The 23,222-nt window shown below is 49.7% G+C and overlaps 1 protein-coding gene across 1 annotated transcript in view; it reads left to right on the forward strand.

Moving 5' to 3' along the window:
- LOC147031292 (POU domain, class 2, transcription factor 1-like) overlaps positions 1-23,222 on the forward strand; it is a 244,250-nt gene that overhangs the window by 174,912 nt on the left and 46,116 nt on the right. Inside the window, exons 13-15 of the mRNA XM_085871924.1 lie at positions 112-613; positions 711-793; positions 17,396-17,521. Coding sequence (XP_085728050.1) covers positions 112-613; positions 711-793; positions 17,396-17,521 — 711 coding nt within the window. The remainder of the gene's footprint in view (positions 1-111; positions 614-710; positions 794-17,395; positions 17,522-23,222) is intronic.

The raw sequence follows: 23,222 nt of genomic DNA on the forward strand, positions 1-23,222 counted from the left end.
TCATTCAAACACCACCTGAAATTAATCACTTAAGAAGGCCACCACCACCCAGAATGCACAACAACACCTTTCCCTTTCTTGTTTCTAATTACTCGTCTCCTTTTTGCGTAGGAGATATGAGCACACCCATCATGCCAACTCTCCTCAATGCTGATGCTGCCTCCAATTCCTCCCACTCCTCTGGTGCATCTCCGCTTGCCTCTCCAAACTCCAACATCGATTCCCTTCCTCCCACAGCCACTGGGCTTCCCTCCATTACCCACGGCATTACACCTGACTTTAGTCAATCTCCTACGCCCACGGCTTTTTCACCATCGTCAACCCCACCAGTTCCCCCTCCTTCAGCACCCTCAACACCGAAATTGCATCTGTGCAATACAGCCACTCTTCCTCCTCGTTCCTCAACATCACCTTTGCTCTCAGCACACCCCTCAGCTCTTCTTGGCTCCTTGGCTCAAGTATCCAGCAATGGGGCAGGTGCTGGGGGAGCGGGTTGTCTGCTTGGAACACTTAGTGCGGGACAGGGTATGATGTCATCTTCAGCGTTGGGGAACTCGATGCTCGCTGCTGGGCCTGGTGGATCATTGGTGAATCCAGGACAGTTGGCAACAGGGTACGTATTTTTGGACGGGAGTATTTTGTAAGCATCTATTGCTGATCTTTGACTGTTAATCTCCAGTTCCTTGATAATCCCAACCTTTTATCCACAGAGGATCGCTAATGAACATGAGCACTGGGATGTGCAGTTCATTAAACCCTGCACTTTTCACCAAACAGCACACCTTCATCCAAGGTAGTACAATTATTTGTTGCCTCGACTCATCATTTCCTTTCTTTTTCTCCATGTCCTTTCTGTGGGATCCCTTTATTTGTTATGTTTATACATGAAAGGGATAAAAGGGGTAGGGTTAAATAAGTAGCATAACCGGGTGCAACTGTGAACAGTTGGGTGCTTTTAACACACTAAACTGGCTGCAGTAAAAAAAAAAAATTATTGCCAGGTCTAAATGAAAACATTGATAAGAGGTCGGTATCCACAAAGTATATATATATATATATATATATATATATATATATATATATATATATATATATATATATATATATATATATATATATATATATATAATGGTTTTCATTCAGACATGCAAAGAAAATTGGAATCATCACAACTACAGACAGCCACAAGAAATTAGTCACACCATCTGATCGTGTGGTTCGGATTAAAAGGGTCAAAACCTCGATTATGGACATTGCTTTTCCGATATAATCTGTTGATCATTAAATTACGCACTCAATAAGTTAAAGTTCTCCAGAGTTCTCACCCTACCTCAATCCCCCCTTTCCCACCTCTTTCCCCCATTTACCACCTCTTTCCCCCCCCCCACCTCTCTCTCCCCCACACCTCCCCTGTCCAGACACCTTCCCTCACACGTACTCACCTCATTCTTCCTCACCTTTCACCCAAACCTTTAACCTCATCCAGCCCTTTCACCTCACCCACACCTCTTACGTCACCCTCCCCCCGACCTCGCACCTCATCGCCCCTGACCTCGCACCTCATACCCCATCATTGCACCTAACCCCCCCGACCTCGCACACTCCCACCCCACCACCTCTCACCCCCCTCCTCACTTTTCACCCCGACCTTTTACTCCTATCTTAAACTCCTCCTCCCAATGCCTCTCAGTTAGCCCCCTCTCTTTCACTCAGCCCCCTCTCTTTCGCTCAGCCTCCTCTCTTTTGCTCAGCCCCCTCTCTTTCGCTCAGCCCCTCCCGCTCGCTCAGCCCCTCCCTCTCACTCAGCCCCTTCCCTCTCACTCAGCCCCTTCCCTCTCACTCAGCCCCTTCCCTCTCACTCAGCCCCTTCCCTCTCGCTCAGCCCCTTCCCTCTCGCTCAGCCCCTTCCCTCTCGCTCAGCCCCCTCCCTTTCGCTCAGCCCCTCCCTCTCGCTCAGCCCCCTCCCGCTCGCTCAGCCCCCTCCCGCTCGCTCAGCCCCTCCCTCTCACTCAGCCCCTTCCCTCTCACTCAGCCCCTTCCCTCTCGCTCAGCCCCCTCCCTTTCGCTCAGCCCCCTCCCTCTCGCTCAGCCCCTCCCTCTCGCTCAGCCCCCTCCCTCTCGCTCAGCCCCCTCCCTCTCGCTCAGCCCCTCCCTCTCGCTCAGCCCCTCCCTCTCACTCAGCCCCCTCCCTCTCACTCCTCTCACCCCACCTCTCACTCTCCCCTCACCTTTCCCTTCACTCTCCCACCCCTCTCCTCATTCCTCTCTCCCTCTCCTTCACTCCTGTGGAATTCCAATCCTTGTTTGATGGTTAGTTTTAGTTAAGCTTTCCTCCCATCTAATTTCCCCATCATGTGAATGTGTTTTGTTTGGTTTTTACATTCTTGAGGCAAATTATTATATACACGGACTGTGAACTAGATTTATCTTTGCCTGCCTTTCTTCTTTCTGCAGTTTGTTTGTCTTCCTCCATTTTTACTAACTTTACAATGAGACAATGAATCAAACATCATGCTTCATCGAATTTGTGAAAGAGATGAAAGCACAAAAAAATTCACTGCATGGGCTGCACACTTGCAGTACAAACACTACCAAATGTCCTCGCAGCATGGACCAAGAGATGCTGAGAGTTGAACACAATGCTAAGACACTACTCTACGGAAAGCATGTTGCAAACAACAATCAGAGAGTTTGATTGTCTTTGAGACATTTCTGTAGCACGACGAAGGTCTAATTGTTAAACTGCGTCTCAGTTTTCGCCACCTGGAAGCGTTTGATACCAACCAGCCACTGATTAGTCTCGGGCATCTTTGCTGTCCAGCAGACATTAAGGATATGCATTAAGAGCAGCAAACAACAACTATAACAATACAATGAGCATAGATTTAATGACTGTACGAGCTCACTACACAACATTATACTTCATTTATGCCATACAGACAATTTTAACCACTATCTTGCATCATGTGCATGGTTACGTGTGGTCGAGTGTCGTCTCGTGTGTAGCACCTACCCAAAACAGCAAGCGATTGGAGACAGGAAGTGTACACGTTGGAATTTAATCTTGTGGATAGCCGACTTGAGACGAATTTGGGTCGGCATATAATCTTAGAGGTTGTTTGATATGCTTCTCATCTCACGTGCGTCTCGACACATGCGATTAGCCAAACAAAGGGATTGTCCGACTTATTTTATTTCCCTCCAGGGGGTTTTCATTTTACCAAATCGTCAGCGTGGGAAAGATGGCAGGAACATGTGGCATGTGCGGCCTGAAGAAAATAATAAATAATTTATTTGGCACAGGACAGACGGCACAAAAAAAAAAACCTCAACATCTTTACAGCAGATGTAAAGGATATACATTATACATACATTAAGAGCAGTAAACAACTACAACGATGCAATGAGCAGAGATCTAGCGACTGTACAAGCTCACTGCACAGCACTAAGATATGCTTCATTATGCTGGGCAGACTGTTTTAACCACCATCTTGCATCGTATGTTTATGCTTGTATGTCTAAAAGGCACCTATCAACAAAGTCAATTCTGATTGGACCTTCTCCACTGATGCGTCTTCAGCTCTCCAATTGGAGGTTGCCGTCTGAGGCGGAGCCGCTCAGGCTTTTGTAGAATCTTCTTCATGAAGAAGAAGATTCTTATTCATGTAGAAGATTCCACAACAGCCTTGCGGCTCCGGCTCAGACTCTGCAACCTCCAATTGCAGAGCTGAACACTGAACAGGCTCCTCCCACCTCGACCATTGGGAGGTGATGACGCATCAGACTTTTTTGATGCGTCTTTTTTGTTATGACTTTTTTTTTTTTTGACTTTTTTGACTTTTGATGACTTTTTTGTTAAATCTTGTATTTGTTATAATGCACACAAACGGAACCTAAAATCTGGGCTCTGATCCCACAAACACGACAAATATTCACATAGAATCAGCAGAATCAGGTGAGTGTGGGAAATAGCAGTGGGATGGAACGACCGAAGTTGAATGGCAAGAAGCTTGCAAGGGCTGAACGTCCTGGCCGCAAGAGGCACAGACCAAGTACGTTGTCAGCGTTCCAAAGCTCAAGAGCAGAAAAGAAACACAAATGCTGATCCCTTCACCTTGTAAGAGTCGTTCCCCCTCTACTCTCCCCCTGTACTTCACTTTCACAGCATCAATGTGAGTGCCTGCAGGGTGCCAGCCAATTGCATGTTGCATCTGCTGAATAGCGATAGACTACTCTACTGACGACAACAGAATTGCGCCACTCTTGAACCAATGGATCGTCGCCTCGGTTCCTCCAATCAGAGGTAGTCATGCTGGAGGGCCCGTCGCTCCGAATGGATATCAGAAGGGCCAGAGCTTTTTCCTCTTCCCCTGCTGTTTGCAAGAGGGGGAGGGGAAAGGTGCTGCAGTGCACACCGTGAGCCACAGGCTAGCAGCTTTGCGGGGGACGTCCAGGGCGCCTCACTCTTGCCCGTATGATAAAAGTCATTAATAACCCCATAATGTTAATGGCTGATGAGTTCCCCAACACCACCCTGCCCAATGTTTCATGTCCTCCAGCATATGAATGGAGAGTGTCGTGAAGCTTTATACGATTTTTGTCCTTCTTTCAAAGTATGGAGAACCTGTCTCAGTTTGGAAATAGCCCCACTTGTTTATAAATACAGTTGGATACACTTATAAATATGCATTTGAGTTTGGAGTGAAAAACGGTTGCAATCTCACAGTACCATCATTATTAATCCTTTCAAAGAAAATGGAACAACGGAACAGGCAAACGAAAATTGAAGCTGTCAAAATAAATAACAACACAGTGGAGGAATCCGTCAAGTGATGAAAGCGATTTAAAAGTACAATAGTATAAGTTTTGAGTCATGGTAAAATACGAGTTTAATTGGTCTACTCCTTCATTGCAAACTGTGGAAATTATTCTCAACTTGTGGGGCGGCTAGGCCAGTCTATAGTTTGGCAATGTCTCTGTTTGGTCGGATGCTCATCTGCAAAAAGTTTGTCCACCAAATATCCATGTCCGCAAAATGTTGAGCAAATGTCAGTGTCCACAAAAATTTCATCTCAAATGTGCAATCACTCTCTTCATATCATACCTGTTCCATGCAAAAACTGAAAAGGGCCATGTTGAAACCAATACCAGGTGCAGAAACCAAAACAACACATTGCCGTGCAGAATTATCTCCTTGCAAGAGCAATTTTAAAACTTTGTAATGTCAATCACTGATGAGTTCATCGTTGCCACACTGCTTAATGTTTTGCGAAGGTCTCATAGAGAGTAAAATGATGTGCACCAAACAATGGAAGCCAAAGCAATATTTTGGTCGTCGTCATCGTCGTCGTCGTCGTCGTCATCCTGTATTATAGCGTAACACGACCGTGATGCCAGTGTTGCTGTAGGTTCGAGAATGGATTATTGTCATCTTTCTTCCCAAACCCAAAACTGTGTCTTCCTCGCTGTGCTACAATAAGATAACATACGATGCGCTCCTTTGGCAGATGATGCTTGTTGGTCACAAATTGTGCAGTAATGGGAGACACTTTGTTTTGTCCTTGCTATGAATAGGGTTTTACCGTCTATAATTCCGAAAGGCATTTACAATTAGCAAGAAGTGACGTGACAAACGCATGCTTTACATTTTCTGTGTTGTGTTTTTCCAGACACTTGCAGACCTGTCCCGAATTTGTGTTGGGAAAAATGACACATTTCTACAGATGTTGATTTGAGCTTGCATCTAAGATAACCGTCAAATGTCACTCCGAGGGTCTGAACAGATGTCGGCTTTACTAAAGCGTTGCAGGCAGATACGTAGGAGATCTAATCACTCACTCTGGTTCATGATGATGCATGAACACCTCCATTTTGTCATAATTCAAAGTCGAGTAGTGGTTGACCCTCCGTCTTTACGTCTCGCTAATGCAGCTTTCCAGTTTCTGCACAGTTTTAACCCTATTGCCAGGCTTCATTGTCATGTAAAGTTGTGTGTCAGCATAAATTACACAGGATAATCCATATGATTGGATAATACTGTACATTGTCCAGGATTAGTTTCACAAACAAAAAGGATAACAGATCCTTGAAGTACACCCCAGTGTTGCATAACAGGATTGGAGTATTATCTGGTACAAAAACACAGCCTGTTGCCGTCCATGAGGATATGAGGAGAACCAATTTAGAACTGAGTCTCTTCTTCAAAATCTCTAAAGGATCAAGCGCAGATGATAAATCCAAAACTACGGGGTGTTCCAAAAAGACCCGGACAACTTTGGTTGTTAATATATTTGGAACCACAAATGATACAATGATACCCTTTGTTTTATATGATACAGAAACTCCTAAAGTTTTGTGCACGACATCAATACCCTTCAACGTGAGTTCCGTTTGTCACACGCAGGACATCAAGGCAGTGCACGAGTTCTTGCCATGTTTGGCTCAGCATGTTTGCGTCCACCTGAAAAAGGTCATGTTCACAGATGAAGCCTGCTTTCATGCACCAGGGAAGGTCAACCAGCAGAATGTGAGGATCAAGTGCTCTTAAAAACCTGAACATGGTCATTGAACATATACGTGACAATCCAAAGGTCAATGTGTGGTGGAGCCTTCTCCATGACTACTTGGTGAGTCCGTTTTTCTTTGCGGAAGACACAGTGACCTCAACAATTTACATGAACATGTTGGAAGGATTCGGCTTCCCACAGATTGAAGACCTGCAATCTGTCAGCTTGGGCCTTAGTCGTTCGAGCCGTCTTGAATGAAAAATTTCCAAGTCGCTGGATAGGCGGAGACGGACCAACCACTTTGGCCCCCCGCGATCACCAGACATAACCCCCCTTGATTTTTTTTTTCTGTGAGGGTTTGTCAAAGATGTCTCCAATGCCAAGGTGGCAAACCTGCAGGATCTTCGTTCTTGGATCACAGCTGCATGTGCACTGGTGGATGCAAACATGCTGAGCTGAACATGGCAAGAACTCGTGTACCATCTTGATGTCCTGCATGTGACAAAGGGAGCTCACGTTGAAGGGTATTGATGTCGTGCACAAAACTTTAGGAGTTTCTGTATCATATAAAACAAAGGATATCATTGTATCATTTGTGGTTCCAAATATATTGTTGCGGATTCCGCGCCCGCCGGCGTGCGAACGGCCACGTAACTCGAATCGCGGAACGTCGCCCACCGGACGGACAATCCAGTCGTGACCCTCTCGGACTAACGCCGGGAACCAGTCACGGGTGGACCTTTCGGTCTCACCGCGATCGAGCCAACCAGCCCCCGCGTGGGATAGGGTTGCTCGCCGAATTCGACCTACCTAAGTACCCACGCGGAGGGTAGACCGGGCGATCGCACCTCGCCGCAGGTCGACTTCGGACACGGGCCACCTAAGCGACCCGTTCCGTACTATCAGAATAACCGAGCGGTGTTATCGTCGACCTCGACGGTTCGATTAATTATCGGGCGTATTCAGCCCACTACCAACCCTTTACGTGAAGCAAGATGGGGATTCAATGGAGGAAAAGACGAAGCGAAGCGGGAGAACAGTTCAACAATAAAGCACATTTATTCGCGACGAACGGAAAGCACACAAATACAATTCCACCAAATGCACACAGAAAAAACACAATTCCATTTACACAAAAAGCAAATATAAAAGCGAAAACAATGCAGAGCTAATACCGACTACCGAGCACACGGCAACACTTATACAATTCTACTTCACAGACGGCGCCGACAACACATACCCAAAACCAAGGAAAAGAAATCCCCCAAGAATGAGGCAGGCCTGAGGCCGAGACCGGGTCACGCCTACCCGTCTGGTGATGAGACGCGGAGCGGCGATGGCGCCGCACTCCGCGGGCCTCGCGGACAGTGCCTGGCAGGGGGTGGGAAAAAGGGGCCCCCTTGGTCGCACTATCTCAGCGCGGGGGGAAACAGGAGGGGGTTGCTGATGCTCGGGGTATAGAGGATCTTTATTATCCCTGGTGTGCGTCTCCACCTCGGCCAGGTCGCGCTGCCGGCCTCCCTCGGGCGTGCAGCTCCTGGCACCGACGCGAGCACCCCCTCGTCTGCCTTCGCCGCTGCCGCCTCTCCGCCTCTGGACTCTCCACCCTGGACTCTTCTTTGGGCTCCCCTCGTTCGACTCTCTTCAGCTTCTCCAGCTACTGCAGGCTTCGGGCTCCAGACTTCCACACTCGACTCTCCACCCTCCGACTCCTTCTCGTTCTGCTGACTGACGAACACCGTCCTTTTATCCCCCCGTAGCTTCGCCTTTGACCCCCTCCCTTTGACCTTTCACCTCGCTCCCCATTGGCCCGAGAAAAAGTGGGCGTGAAGGCTTTTTGATCCACAAATTTGCATATATCGATCGTTCTGGAGGCGGGGCCAAATCGCCCCTCGCTCACCGATTGGACGGCAAAAAGTGGGCGTGTGTCGTTTTTGATCCGTTTTTGAAGCACAAAATCCGTGATTTTGTACACGCTGTTCAACGTGCGCCCTGCACGAGTCCAACACCGGCACCCACAGCGGGGCAAGAACGGTGGCGATGCTACGGTTGCGAGGTGTGACGTGAAGGTCGTGGCGGTTGTGGTGAAGCGGCGTTGTGGTTGGTGGTTGATGTTGTGGTTGTGGTGGTAATCATGGCGGTTGGTCCAAAATAAAGATAGTAAAAGAAAAACGGCTATCCTGAAGAGTCGCAGCACGTATAAATGACATGTATTCCCACTAGACAACGGGTTTGGGCCTAACTACACATATACTTGCCGAGATACCTCACCTAAGGGACCTGAATGGTGGTTTGCGAATCTGGTAACCACAACACTACCCCCTTCCCTTTTTACAGACTCGTCCCGAGTCGTCAAATTTTCGTGTGCCATCATGTGTAGTTTTCCCCTAGTACATTTTACCTACGGATCCCTGAGTGCGACATTCATGGTATTCGTGTCCCCAAAATAAATAACCTGAGGGCTGCGTAACTATCTAAACAAACTCACTCACACGGACGACTTAAATAAAATTGCCGGCGCTAGACAGACATGCCGGGGGCGCACTCATATTTACAGTACATCTTACCTTAACTTACAAATTTTACACTAAACCATGGCCCAGGATCATCGAACTCTGCAAAAAGAAAGCAGTTAGCAGGGAGCCAGGCTGCCCACATGCAGTCTCTGGCTCAAAACAATGCAGGTGACAGGGAACGTGGCTGGCTGCTCACACGCAGTCCAAGGCCTTCCCTTTTGAACTGAACGCAGTGAACCACAACGGTGCATGGGCTGCACAAACGCAGTCTCCGTGCCAGCTCAAGTGGCACACGCAATGAGCACAACGAATGGATGCATGAACACAAACACGGTGCACGGGCCGCCACTGCAGGCCCGTGTTGTAGCTGCCAACAGGGCAGTTCTCGCAGCTTGCAAACTGTTGCCTTGATCCTGGCGCACATGGCAATGAACAGGGGGGGGGGGGCAAAGCAAAAATTGAACGGGGCTGGTGAACGTGGGCAGTGGGCATGGCATGGCAAAGGCAGCAGGCAAACACAGCCCGCAGAAGAAGGCCGCTGCAGGCAAACACAGCCGGCAGATGAACTGGCCGGCACAGGCCTTGAAGAAAAACAGCCAGCAGATGAACTGGCCGGCACAGGCCTTGCAGAAAAACAGCCAGCCGGCAGACGATCCAGCCGGCACAGGCCTTGCAGCTAAGCAGCTGCAGATGAAGCTGGCCAGCCTTTGCCGTTCAGTGGAGGTTGGTGGAGGGAGTGCGGTGGTGCTGGCCACTTGGAGGGCGGGCTCGGACCTACCTACCTGTCTCCCTCCCAACCTATCGCCTTTGCCTGTCACTGTACATACCCACTCCCTTAATTTGTCAAACCCCAATTTAGCCCCAACTTATTTTTTTTTTGTTGTTTTTATTTTTACTCCCCCACTATAAATCGTCCCCTAACCCCCTTTATCGTCCTTGTTCGGCTAACCTATCCTGTCACCTAGCCTACTCCCAACCCCTACGCTCCCTTCCCGGAGGGGAATAAGGGAGAGCTAACGTCCTGTGCCGAGGCCCAACGAAGCCTCAGAATGGCCTCCCCAGAGTTCGGCGATCTAACCCAAAGTGGGTCCAGCGGCCCACAACGACAGCGAGGGGATGGATGGTGCGGAGGGGTACATCTCCTAATCTACCCTAACCATTTAACTGTTAAACTACCCCGGGGCTTTCAACAAGCGCCTCTCGCTTAAGCTATTGGTTCTAACAACCCAGATTCCCGTCGCCTGTGTTGGTGTCCTTACAATTTCGGGCCTCGCCCCCCCAATTTTCTCTCCGTGCCCTCACACGGTCTCCTGGCTGGGACACGTGGCTCCCTTTGGCAGGCACGACCCTCTGCCGAATCTCCCGCTATGGCACCCCGGGCACTACACTGCCTCCGAGCCTACCAGCTCCCTAACACCGGGGAGTGCCCCCATGGCACCTCCCCTGAAACGCACACGTGGCAGGCCGGCCTCCCGGGCCCCTTTCCGAGGGTCACCCGTGCCCACAACACTGCCCACGCGGCTAATGGCGCCCCGGGCCCCCGCACCAAGCAGGCGCACCCGTGCCCACTACTCTATCCCGGCCCCCCATGGGCCCATGGCCTACCGCGGCCGACTAGCCTGGTGCCCGGGGTACCCACTCAGCGATACTCACCTTTCGCAGCCACGCTCCCAAGCCCGTCAACAGGGCTCCTGCACCCCTCCAAATGGGTTTCGAGCCTACACTCCCACCAACAACAAAACGACCTCCATTTTTACAATTTGACTAACCCAGCTAACTCACTTTACTCTGACCCCGGGGTCCCTTGGGCGGGAGTCACTCCTCCCCCCAATCACTCATCGCACCATGCATTCCCCATTCGCTCCACACACACAGACCCGCTGGCCTCACTCACTCAACATGTACACGTACTCACCTCACAACTCACCAACACACACACCGCTGAACTCTGCCATCCTTCTAACTACATCCCCTAACTAACTCGTGCTCCCACGTCGTCCCTTAAACTATAGCACGTTCCTTTTAGCCTACGTAGCTAAGCTACGTCCCCTCTACACATTCACTGTCTGTCACTGTCTCCAAATCAATCATTTTATTTCCCAACCTAAAGCTCACTAAATCCCTCTACCTAATCCATTCCACGGACTCCATTAGGACTTACCCCTGCCCCATGAAGTCGGTCTAACTAAGCTAACCCTTCCCCCTAACTAGTTTCCATCCTGTGCCCAGGGTAAGGGGGTCTTCCACCCCTTGCCCGGGAATCCTGTGCACCCGAAAGTGAGGCTTGTCTTTTTTTTTTTTTTTCCATGCGCAGCACCTGCGCGGCAACTCAGAGCTCGCGCACTTTGCACCTGCCCGTGACGTCATGCAGCTGCACGTGTTCCTCGTCCCTCCTTGGACGGCACGATCCGGCAGAGATACCCCTCCTGCCGGATTCCAACCCCACGTGCAGCCATGACGTCACCGTGCGCATAAAAAAAAAACACAAGCCCCACGTCTCGAGGGGTTCCCCACGCGAACACATGTGCTTTGCCCGTTGGAGCTTAACACACACGATCGCGTGGAGAACCTGTCCGGTCCAAATCCGTTTACCTGCCTAAACTTTGTCCGTCCGTCCGCGGGATCGGCAAATCCACCGCGTGCGTTTCCGGACCGGGACTTCACTCTCGCAAGCGAGCACGTGGTGGTCTCGTGCGTTGCACAGCACGGACCGCGTGCTCACTGCTGGGTGAACCCGGCACGGTCCCCGAAACAACTACAGCCGCTACTCGGCTTTCGTTTCTCCCATGTCGCCGTCTCCGTCTCCATTCCACACACGCATACCTGCGTGTTACGACGCACACAGTCCACTCCATCACATTCACATTGGGAGACGCGGCTGCGTGCTCCCGCATGCCAACCGACATCTCCCTCACATACCGCTCTCTCACACACACGGTCTCCCTTGCATAACCCATACCACTCACACGTGGTGCTCCATTCACTCGTGCCTCACTCACACACGCGGGGGCACTCAACCGCGGTGCCTCATCCACACTCCGTGCCTCACTCACACACGCGGGGGCACTCACCCGCGGTGCCTCATCCACACTCCGTGCCTCATCCACACACGCGGGGGCACTCACCCGCGGTGCCTCATCCACACTCCGTGCCTCATCCACACACGCGGGGGCACTCACCCGCGGTGTCTCATTCACACACACGGCGACACTCACACACGGTGCCTCATCCACACACGGCGTGCTGGGAAGCACGTACCCTGGCACCATCGCCACCACACCACTCACACACGGGGTCGCTTCCACACACGGGGACGCACTCACACCTTGCACCACACACACAGGGACAACCACACTGGGGATTCGAGTCCCCACAAGGGTCTCCGGGGCCTCTATACCCCCCAAGCTCTCCGTGCACCCGTCCACAGCACTCCTCCTCTCAACCTCGCAAAGCACGACCGAACTCACCTGGTCGTGACTCGCCTCAAGGGGGCATACTCCCTCCCCTCGTTCCTGGAGGAGGCCATCCAGGTGCTCGCACTGGGTCCCCACACGCTCCGCGAGCTCACCCCCATTGTCCTCCACTACCTCCGTGTGTGTGTGTGCGCGTCACTTACCCCGTCTTCATCGTGTTTATTGGTCTCTGCTTCTTTCTGGCGTCTTTCCCTTATCTTTATGTAGGTCAACCTTGCTTTCTCTTTAACTCGCTCCCGTCCTTCCCTGTTTTTCACTCCTTGCTCTTTCACGATCTCCGCGTCCCTCATCCTTGCTCTCCGTATTAATTGTTCTTTTCTTTCCCTCGCAATTACTTTCACCTCGTCTCTTGTCTCCCGAATTACTTTTTCCTTACCCGCCTCCACCGCGGGCCTGTCAGCCGTTGCACCCCCTTCCAGCTCGTTTGTTCCGACACGTGGAGTCGCCATTTTAAGTTCCCTGCTCACGGCCTTCATGCCCGCCTGCAGGCATCGGCCCATGTTCTGCGTCTCACCCCGTAGCTTTCTCGTTTCTTCCTTCATGTTTGTTTCCATTTTAGTTTTCATGCGTTTTATTTCGTTTGTGAATGTATCCATCTTTTCGTTTATTTGTTTGTTCATGTCTTTCATTTCGTTTTTTATTTCATTTGTCATTGCCGCCAGCATGGCGCATAGCTGGGCCACGTCGGGTGCGCTTGAGTGAGCCGTTTCGGCAGGGGTTGGGGAAGGGTCTTGGTGGAGAGGGGGGGGGGAGGTGTCATACACCGCGGCCGCTGCCGCACCCACCTCGGGCCCTGGGTTCAGTTGGGCGAGTCCGTGTTCCTGCACAATCAACATTTCCTGCACGGGGATTTCATCCTGGGCCATGGACTCTACATTATTACACATATACATTTCTAATACCCCCGGCTCCCGCTCGCCTTGAGACGCCATCTTGCTTCTCGTGAAGGGTTAATTTGCTCGCTCGTAATTTGGAGGGAATCGGGGGTCGCTTCTCTCACCCCTGGACCGATTCCCGTGAATTTAGCCGGAGACAGGAGAGCCCGTTTTCCTGTTCTCCGATACCAGTGCCGTGAGGAGGGCGATGAATTTGTATCGCACGACCTGACACCAGTGTTGCGGATTCCGCGCCCGCCGGCGTGCGAACGGCCACGTAACTCGAATCGCGGCACGTCGCCCACCGGACGGACAATCCAGTCGTGACCCTCTCGGACTAACGCCGGGAACCAGTCACGGGTGGACCTTTCGGTCTCACCGCGATCGAGCCAATCAGCCCCCGCGTGGGATAGGGTTGCTCGCCGGGTCGACCTACCTAAGTACCCACGCGGAGGGTAGACCGGGCGATCGCACCTCGCCGCAGGTCGACTTCGGACACGGGCCACCTAAGCGACCCGTTCCGTACTATCAGAATAACCGAGCGGTGTTATCGTCGACCTCGACGGTTCGATTAATTATCGGGCGTATTCAGCCCACTACCAACCCTTTACGTGAAGCAAGATGGGGATTCAATGGAGGAAAAGACGAAGCGAAGCGGGAGAACAGTTCAACAATAAAGCACATTTATTCGCGACGAACGGAAAGCACACAAATACAATTCCACCAAATGCACACAGAAAAAACACAATTCCATTTACACAAAAAGCAAATATAAAAGCGAAAACAATGCAGAGCTAATACCGACTACCGAGCACACGGCAACACTTATACAATTCTACTTCACAGACGGCGCCGACAACACATACCCAAAACCAAGGAAAAGAAATCCCCCAAGAATGAGGCAGGCCTGAGGCCGAGACCGGGTCACGCCTACCCGTCTGGTGATGAGACGCGGAGCGGCGATGGCGCCGCACTCCGCGGGCCTCGCGGACAGTGCCTGGCAGGGGGTGGGAAAAAGGGGCCCCCTTGGTCGCACTATCTCAGCGCGGGGGGAAACAGGAGGGGGTTGCTGATGCTCGGGGTATAGAGGATCTTTATTATCCCTGGTGTGCGTCTCCACCTCGGCCAGGTCGCGCTGCCGGCCTCCCTCGGGCGTGCAGCTCCTGGCACCGACGCGAGCACCCCCTCGTCTGCCTTCGCCGCTGCCGCCTCTCTGCCTCTGGACTCTCCACCCTGGACTCTCCACCCTGGACTCTTCTTTGGGCTCCCCTCGTTCGACTCTCTTCAGCTTCTCCAGCTACTGCAGGCTTCGGGCTCCAGACTTCCACACTCGACTCTCCACCCTCCGACTCCTTCTCGTTCTGCTGACTGACGAACACCGTCCTTTTATCCCCCCGTAGCTTCGCCTTTGACCCCCTCCCTTTGACCTTTCACCTCGCTCCCCATTGGCCCGAGAAAAAGTGGGCGTGAAGGCTTTTTGATCCACAAATTTGCATATATCGATCGTTCTGGAGGCGGGGCCAAATCGCCCCTCGCTCACCGATTGGACGGCAAAAAGTGGGCGTGTGTCGTTTTTGATCCGTTTTTGAAGCACAAAATCCGTGATTTTGTACACGCTGTTCAACGTGCGCCCTGCACGAGTCCAACACCGGCACCCACAGCGGGGCAAGAACGGTGGCGATGCTACGGTTGCGAGGTGTGACGTGAAGGTCGTGGCGGTTGTGGTGAAGCGGCGTTGTGGTTGGTGGTTGATGTTGTGGTTGTGGTGGTAATCATGGCGGTTGGTCCAAAATAAAGATAGTAAAAGAAAAACGGCTATCCTGAAGAGTCGCAGCACGTATAAATGACATGTATTCCCACTAGACAACGGGTTTGGGCCTAACTACACATATACTTGCCGAGATACCTCACCTAAGGGACCTGAATGGTGGTTTGCGAATCTGGTAACCACAACAATATTAACAACCAAAGTTGTCCGGGTCTTTTTGGAACATCCTGTGTAAGAATGGCTTCACTTTGACCATCATGGGACTGGAGTAAATCACTGTAAACACGAACTACAGCAGTTTCTGCACTGTCATGTTTCCGAAACACTGACTGTGACTCTACAAGAAGACAGTTCTCATTCAGGTAATGGAGTGGCTGTTGAAGTACATCTCGTTCAATAACCTTGCCCAAGAGAGGAAAATCAGAAACCAGGCAGTAATTTTTCATGAATTTAGGATCAAGACTTTCTTCAGAATTGGTGTCAAGAAAGCTAGTTTGAGGTGGGATGGAAACGCCTGACAAGAGTGAGTGGTTAGTGATGGCTGTTATTGCAGGCACAAGTACATTGAAATACCATTTAGTCACCAGTGTGTGTAATCGGTTAAGGGCACTGGACTTAACCTTAAAATGCTTGACTATCTTCAACACATCAGATTTTTCAAAAAATGGTCAAACTCGCTTTGAGACTGGCTCGTACTCTAAAAATTAACCAATGCTCTTTTCTATAAGATTAGTCATCGTAGCAGAGGTTGACTGTGACGTCTCAAGCACAAGTTGAAAATTGCAGACATTTTCTTGAAAGAAGAGAACAAATCATTGTGCAAGTTCTAGCTTTTACTTGTGAGAACGTCATGCTCACAAAGGTTTGTAATCTGTCATGCTTTTCACTGTTTCTAATCCTGTCTCGGTAGAACTCTCACTTTAATAATTAGGTTTTTGGTAATGCTTGCGGTACTCAGTACATTTTTGGCGTCGTACTTGTTTATTAACAGTCAAACCAGACTTGCTCCACTTCCTGTCTCATGAATGTTTCTCACGTTTCAACGCGCGCAAGGTCTCGGTATACCAACGGTCATCCGGTTGCGTTTGAATATCATGAGAGTTGATGGGAGCATATTCGTCAAAAAAGATATGCAAGATCTGACAAAGTTTTGAAACAGCCCTACAAATTTATAGATGCAGCCAAACTTGCTAAAAACCGTTGAGTTCAAAGCTCCAAACTTTTATTTTTCTCATCGTTTTTAGGAGAAATATGCAGAAAAATTCCAAAAAGCAAGTCTCAAAATAATACATGTGGAAAAGAGTTAAGCATTCCCAAAACATTGCACTGTTTGTGAAATATATATTGAATCAAATTCAAACGTCTTCAAACATGAATAAAAGAACCCTCCGTGCACAGGCTGTATCTTCCATTGGCCACAAGACCAACGCAACTTTTCACACCCAGCACGTACAGCAAGGCAAGGGTATCAACTTGGATAAAACACTTTCACCTGCTCATCGTTTGGAGAAGGTCACGGTGTGGTTGCACGTTTCCGTTGACCAACTGTGTTACTATGGACTGTCGAAGACTTCTTGAATCCGAAAGATGGCAATTAAATTATTGAGATGATTAATGCCGAGATGTTCAACAGTGAAATTAGATGTCAACTTGGCTTCCTAAGACTGCTGTCAGCAGACTGGTCCATAAATATCAACAAACAAATGATGTGAAAGACAGGCCTCAATCTGGATGACCAAGGGTGTCCTCTAAAAGAGAAAATGCAGCGCGTGCTTAACTTCTTCCATTTGTACAATTCACAATACAGTGCCGAATTATCCTTTGTTATAAAAGCAATTAAACACTCGTGATATTAATTCCTGATGAATGGATGGAATTAATGAGACACTGATAGAGGTGTGCAAACTGTTGGAGTGAAGTTGCTGTATTTCTCCAATGAAGAGTTCACAGCCGATCAGCTTCTTGCTTCCCACAGCCGTTTGCACACCCCTGTCAACATCCTGTTGATTTCGTCCATCGTTCTTCGTCTACCAACACAGATCCACACAAGCCTTCACCAGCAAGACTAGTTCTTCATTCCACCTGATGAGTTCGCCATAACTATACCTACTGCCCATTATTTTCTCAAAATATCAAAGGCATAAACTAAAGTTGCATTTCATAGAACATCTGAGTTTAGTTAGTTTTTCATATTAATAACCATCTTTGGAGTCATTCCTCATTTTTGGTGGCTTGAATTGTTGACTGATTCTTATAGATGCCAATAAAGAAAAGAACAGAAGAAGACGAAGAAGAATGCACACATTGGATCTGGATGAGAATAAAGGCTGTGGTTTCAAACCAGATAAAACCTGGTTATGTTGGCCTCCTCAACGACAGGGAGGTGAGTTCAACTCATAATGTGATTTTATAATGTTGCCTATGATAAAAGATAGACTAAGAGTTAACGAAAACCTATCCAAGAAGCAAACCTCGGGGAGGCCAAAACCAATCTCGGTTTGGCATTGTTGAAAACAAACAACCCGACCCCTCCCTCCTTGAAAGCTCTTGAAAGTTCCTCTGACTTCCTGTATAAGCTACTCGATTCACATGGTCCATACTGTTCTTGAAATATTCTTTGAATCCACCCTCCCCCTTCCACATACTGAAACATATTCTTTCTCAAAATCCGTTAAAATGGGGTGAGGCTGATTGGTACAAAGCTGCTGCTCTGCCCTGTCCTCAACATCCTTCCACCGCCCTCAACCACCAGCCATCTCTCTCCATTCTCCATCCACCACAAGCTTTCTGACATCCCTCTTCACACAATCTTCCCATCTCAACCACAGTCTACCCTTTATTCTCCTGCCTTGCTCGTTCAACACACCTGCTCTTTTCAGAAGTCTATCTTCCTCCTTCCGCACCAGGTTCCTTGCCCATTTCAGCCGACTCTCACAATCTTCTGATCACACTGATCCTCTCCCTCAGTTCCTGTATCCTCCTCCGATCTACCGTATTCACTCCTGCAATCCTCCTGACCAAGTTGTTCTTGCAGACCTGCAGCCTCTGTTGTTGCTGCTTTGTTAGTGCCATTGTCTTCAGACCATACAAGTGTGCTGGCGTTACACACAACCACATGACTTTGTCTTTCAACTTCTATCTTTCTGTCCACCATGAAACCCTCCACTTTCTTCCATTCATTTGCATCCACTTGTATCCTCCTCCTATGTACCCCTTGTCTCCGAATGGTCATCACTGGTCACCGTTCCCCAAGGTCCACAAATCTATTTCCCTTCCTTATATCCTTTCCCTCTAACCTGATGTTCAGTTTCTCTCTCGACTGCCTGACCCCCATTACCTCCATCTTCTCCGGGCTCATCTTCAGTCCGTCCTTCCACTCCTCCAGTGCTTCCTGCATCCACTGCTCGCTCTGGGCTATCGCCAGATTGTCTGCATGCAGTAGTTTCCTTCGGATGCCTTACGTGCTGACCTTCTGAGTAACAATGTGCATCACCCTAATGAGTGGAAGTGGGCTGAGTGTACTTCCCTTCATTCCCTCATGCATGCTTCCCAACATCCGAGCTTCTGCTACCAGTACTCCCATCAATCTCAGCATCACCATCACCATCTCTCTCGCGATCATGCCGGAAGCCTTCCCAAGGTCCACAAATCCTAACTCGTTCCCTGTAACATCTCCAATCTCTTGTCTACCAACTGTTGCAGCACAGGAAATCCATCTGCCGTTCTTCTTTCCTTTCTGAACTGCAACTGTTCTTCGCCTATTTCTGCTCCACACTTTTCCACATACTCCCATATAAAAATCTGCTCTTGGAGCTTCGTTACATGACGTAGAACCATGATGCCTCGGTACTTCCTCAGATCTTTCACTTCTCCCTTCTTTTTCCATATTGGTACAATTAGTTCAGTTTCCAATAAGTTCAGTTTACAATTTATCCATTAGTTTCATTGTCAGGTCGGGCCAGATCAGATCTGTGACTTGCTACAGGTACCATGTAAACACATACGAACCCGTTTCATGGTCGGGTTGTCGGGGGCTGAACCATCTCCCCCACTAGGTTTAACTGGTGAGAAGGGTGCGTGGATATGGACGCCCAACAGGCCAAAAAAAAAAAACCTGACAAAGGGTGGAGAGGCTCCTTGTGAACCAAAGGCCATCCATATCTGGTGCCCAACTGTGTCTGCGGATGTCCTCCTGTAGTGGGTCACCTTTACGAGGAGGTTGGTGGCAGTATTTGCACTCTGGCCACCACAAAACACTCCACTCTGAAAAAAAAAAACACACTAAAAACACAAAGAAAACTGAAAAGCTGTGGGAGTACCTCCTGTGCAGCTGCCCTTCGCAGGGCAGCTCACCTGATGACAGGATTTGGGCAAAACCTTCAGGAACCCCCACTCTTTGTTGATAGGAGGAAAAACACGGGGTAACCTTTCCGGGTTAGATTGCGGTAGTGTGTGTCGGGGTGGTGCTCTGGTGTCGTCCACCAGACGGCAGTCTCCTCGGGTTAACCTGAGGCGGTCCCTTTGGGTGGGTGCCTGGAATGTCCTGTCCCAAAAAGAAGATGATCACCTGTCTCTGCTATCATCTGAGCTCCGGTACTTGAACATTGGGATGGCAGCACTCTCTGAGGTTCAGAGACCGGATAGTGGCGGGATCATGGCAGGTGGTCATACCTATTACTGGTCTGGTCACTCCGATGGTTACCATGCCCAAGGAGTTGCTGTAGCTGTGTCCAATAAGTTGACTCATGATAATTGAGATAACACCGGTCAGCGAGCGTATTATAAGACGAAGGATTCGTCACTCCTTGGGTGTCATTTCCATGGTCTCCATATATGCTCTGACTGAGACGAGTGATCTCACTGTGAAGGAGGCATTCCATGCAGCGCTTGAGTCCGTGTTGATCAGTGCCCCAGACGAGATACTCTTCTAATCTTGGGGTATTTCAATGCATCGACTATCACTGATAGGGATGGCTGAAAGACATGTGTCGGTCCCCATGGGTCTGGAACTGTGAACCAGAATAGCACTAAGTTCCTTGATTTTGCAAGAAATTGTGGACTTATGGTGGCGGGTTGATGGTTTCAGCGCCCACAGGCTCATCGCTGGACATGGAATTCCAACGCCAGTGGTGTGGCAAAGGAGATTGACCATGTGCTCATTGGTCGCTGGAGGATGATCCAGAACTGTAGGGTTTAACGGAGTGCTCAGTTCCTCAATACCAACCACAGACTTGTTGTAGTAACTCTGAAGTTGCAGCTGAAATCCAGGAGAATGGTACCATCCCAGCCTCGGCTGGATGGTGACAAGCTCAATGATGAGAGTATAGCTGAGGTGTTTGAGAACAGGCTGAGTGGGGATTTGGGGGTCTAGGTGCGTTGAGGGATCCTGAAGTGTTTTGGAGTGCCTTCAAGACCACCGTCCTTGATGTTGCCAGTGGATGTCTTGGAACTCACCGAAGGGCGGAGAAGAATTTTGTGTCTCGAAGGACACTGGATACCAATGACCAGAGTTGCAGGGCCAGGGTTAATTGCAGAGCTGAGCTGTTCAGGGAGCTGAGGTGTAAAACTGTACATGTGCTAAGGTTGGACAAGGAGGCCTATGTGCAAGGAATCTGAGGGAAGAGCATCACCTGTGGTTGAGTGATTCTTGTCCTGCTTACAGGGAAATTCACGCATTGCGTTCATTCAAGCCCATCCTTCAGTGTACGGCAGTTAGAGCGGAGAGTGTTGGGCTCTTGACAGAGTCCAAAGTGAAGGCCGGCTGGGCCGGTTACTTTGATCGGTTGTACCAGGCTGATCCACCAGCTGTTGAGTTGGTTGTAAGGGATGTTACTATCCCTATTACTGACCCTCCAATCAACTGTGATCCACGTTCGTTTGTGGAAACACAGGCTGCGGTGAACCGGTTGAAATGGGGTAGAGCTCCTGGGTCTGTGGCATCCATGCTGAACTTCTCAAGGCTGGTGGAAATGCTGTACTTGTGTCGCTGCATGCAGTTCTATGCTCTGCCTGGAACACAGGCATCATCCCAAGGAACTGGAAGAGGGGCCTTGTTGTCCCGAGGTGTGACGCTACCGAGGTGTGACGCTACTCTCATTGCCGGGCAAGGTCTTTGCTCGGACAATTGTTGATCGGGTTCGCCACCATCTGCTTGAGCACCAGCATCCAGAGCAGTCAGGCTTTACACCAAAGAGGTCAACAATTGACCGTATTCTTGCTCTTCGGGTCCTCACCGAACGCAGACGAGAGTTTCGGCAGGGGTTGTTTGAAGCCTAGTTTGATCTCTTCAAAACGTTTGATTCAGTGAATCGGGATGTCCTCTGGGGGATTCTTGGTCTTCATGGGGTGCCATCAAAACTGATCAATCTGATGTCTGAACTATACTCTGGTACTGAGAGTGCTGTGAGATGTAGTGGTACCATCTCTGACTTATTTCCAGTTGTTACTGGAGTTCCTCAGGGGTGTCGTCTGGCCCCCCACACTTTTCAGCACTTGTATGGACTGGATTCTTGGGAGGATGTCGGAGAGATCAAGCTGCGGTGCATCGTTTGGTAATGTCAAGATCTCTGACCTTGATTTCACAGATGATGCAGTCATCTTTGCGGAGACTTTAGATATCCTTTTGGGGGCCCTCGAGGTGCTGAATGAGGAGTTGGGGCCGCTGGGATTATGGCTTTCCTGGGTTAAAACTAAGATTCAGGCTTCCAGTGACATCTTGGATGCTGATATCTTGTCTGTACCTGTTTGTGGTGAGGATGTTGATGTCACGGAGAGATTCACTTTCCTTGGCAGTGATATTCATGTCTCCTTGGTTGTGAGCCAGAGGTCAATCGACGTCTGGGTCGGGCCTGGGGAGTCATGGATTCACTGGATCATGGGGTGTGATGCTGCCGGTACCTATGCAGGAGGACGAAAGTCCCGAGTCTTCAGGTCCTTGGTGCTTCCAGTCTTTCTCTACGGATGTGAGAGTTGGACTCTGACTAGGGATCTGAGACAGAGACTTCATTCCTTTGGTGCCAGGTCTCTTCGGAGAATCCTTGGCGACTGCTGGTCGGACTTTGTGTTCAAAGAGCGGTTGCTGAGAGAGACTCAAATGAGATTTGCTACTGCATGGTCCATGAACATCAACTGCGGCTGTTTGGACATGTGGCTCGTTTTCCTGACGCTGATCCTGCTCACCAGATTCTCTCAGCGAGGGAGCCGTGTGAGTGGAGGGGGCCAATGGGCTGACCACGTGCCTCGTGGTTGCAGCAGGTTGATCGGCATCTCAAGGAGATGGGGATGGGCCAGGCATCTGCTTGGGGGATGGCCAGACGGTGACACCCTGGAGTACCGGTGGAAAGTGGAAGCGGCGACGTGCTGCTCCAGTGCATGCTCCCATTCCTGACCTGACCTGACTCCCACAGGCGTGTTGAAGTCACTTGTGATGTATAGCGTCACATTCAGTTCAAACATTCCCATAAATATCTCCAGTGCATCCCTGAAGTCCAGTTTCTCTGCCTCAGTCCTTCCCACCCGTGGCCTGTACACTGACAAAACACACATCAGCTGTTGACATACAATCGGCTGTGCCATAAATATCCATCCCTTCTAAATCTCTACTCTAAACGTCTCCCTTCCGATCTCTTCTGATACTAAGATCTCAACTTTGTTTCCTCTTCAATTTCCTCCTGTGTGCAACATCTTATACCCTCCTTCCATCCTCCTCACTCTGTCACGTGAACACTTGGTCTCCTGTGTACACACACACACACACACACACACACACACACACACACACACACACACACACACACACACACACACACACACACACACACACACACACACACACACACACACACACACACACACACACACACACACACACACACACCTCAACTCGTTTCCCCTCCATCATTCCAACATTCAAACTACACATCTGAATTTCGCATCCTGATAATAAAAAACATTATTTTGAGCTCACAGAGAAAATACCATCGTATATATAATTGGGACGTTGTCGTCACTCAACAGCACTGCTGAGCTCACATGTTGGACTTGCCACATTAACCTCCTGTTTATAATCTCATTCTCTGTCTCTC

Source organism: Eptatretus burgeri, chromosome 2 (genome assembly GCF_056783735.1).
Source record: "Eptatretus burgeri isolate ZD-2024b chromosome 2, Ebu_testis_v1, whole genome shotgun sequence".
NCBI lineage: Eukaryota > Metazoa > Chordata > Myxini > Myxiniformes > Myxinidae > Eptatretus > Eptatretus burgeri.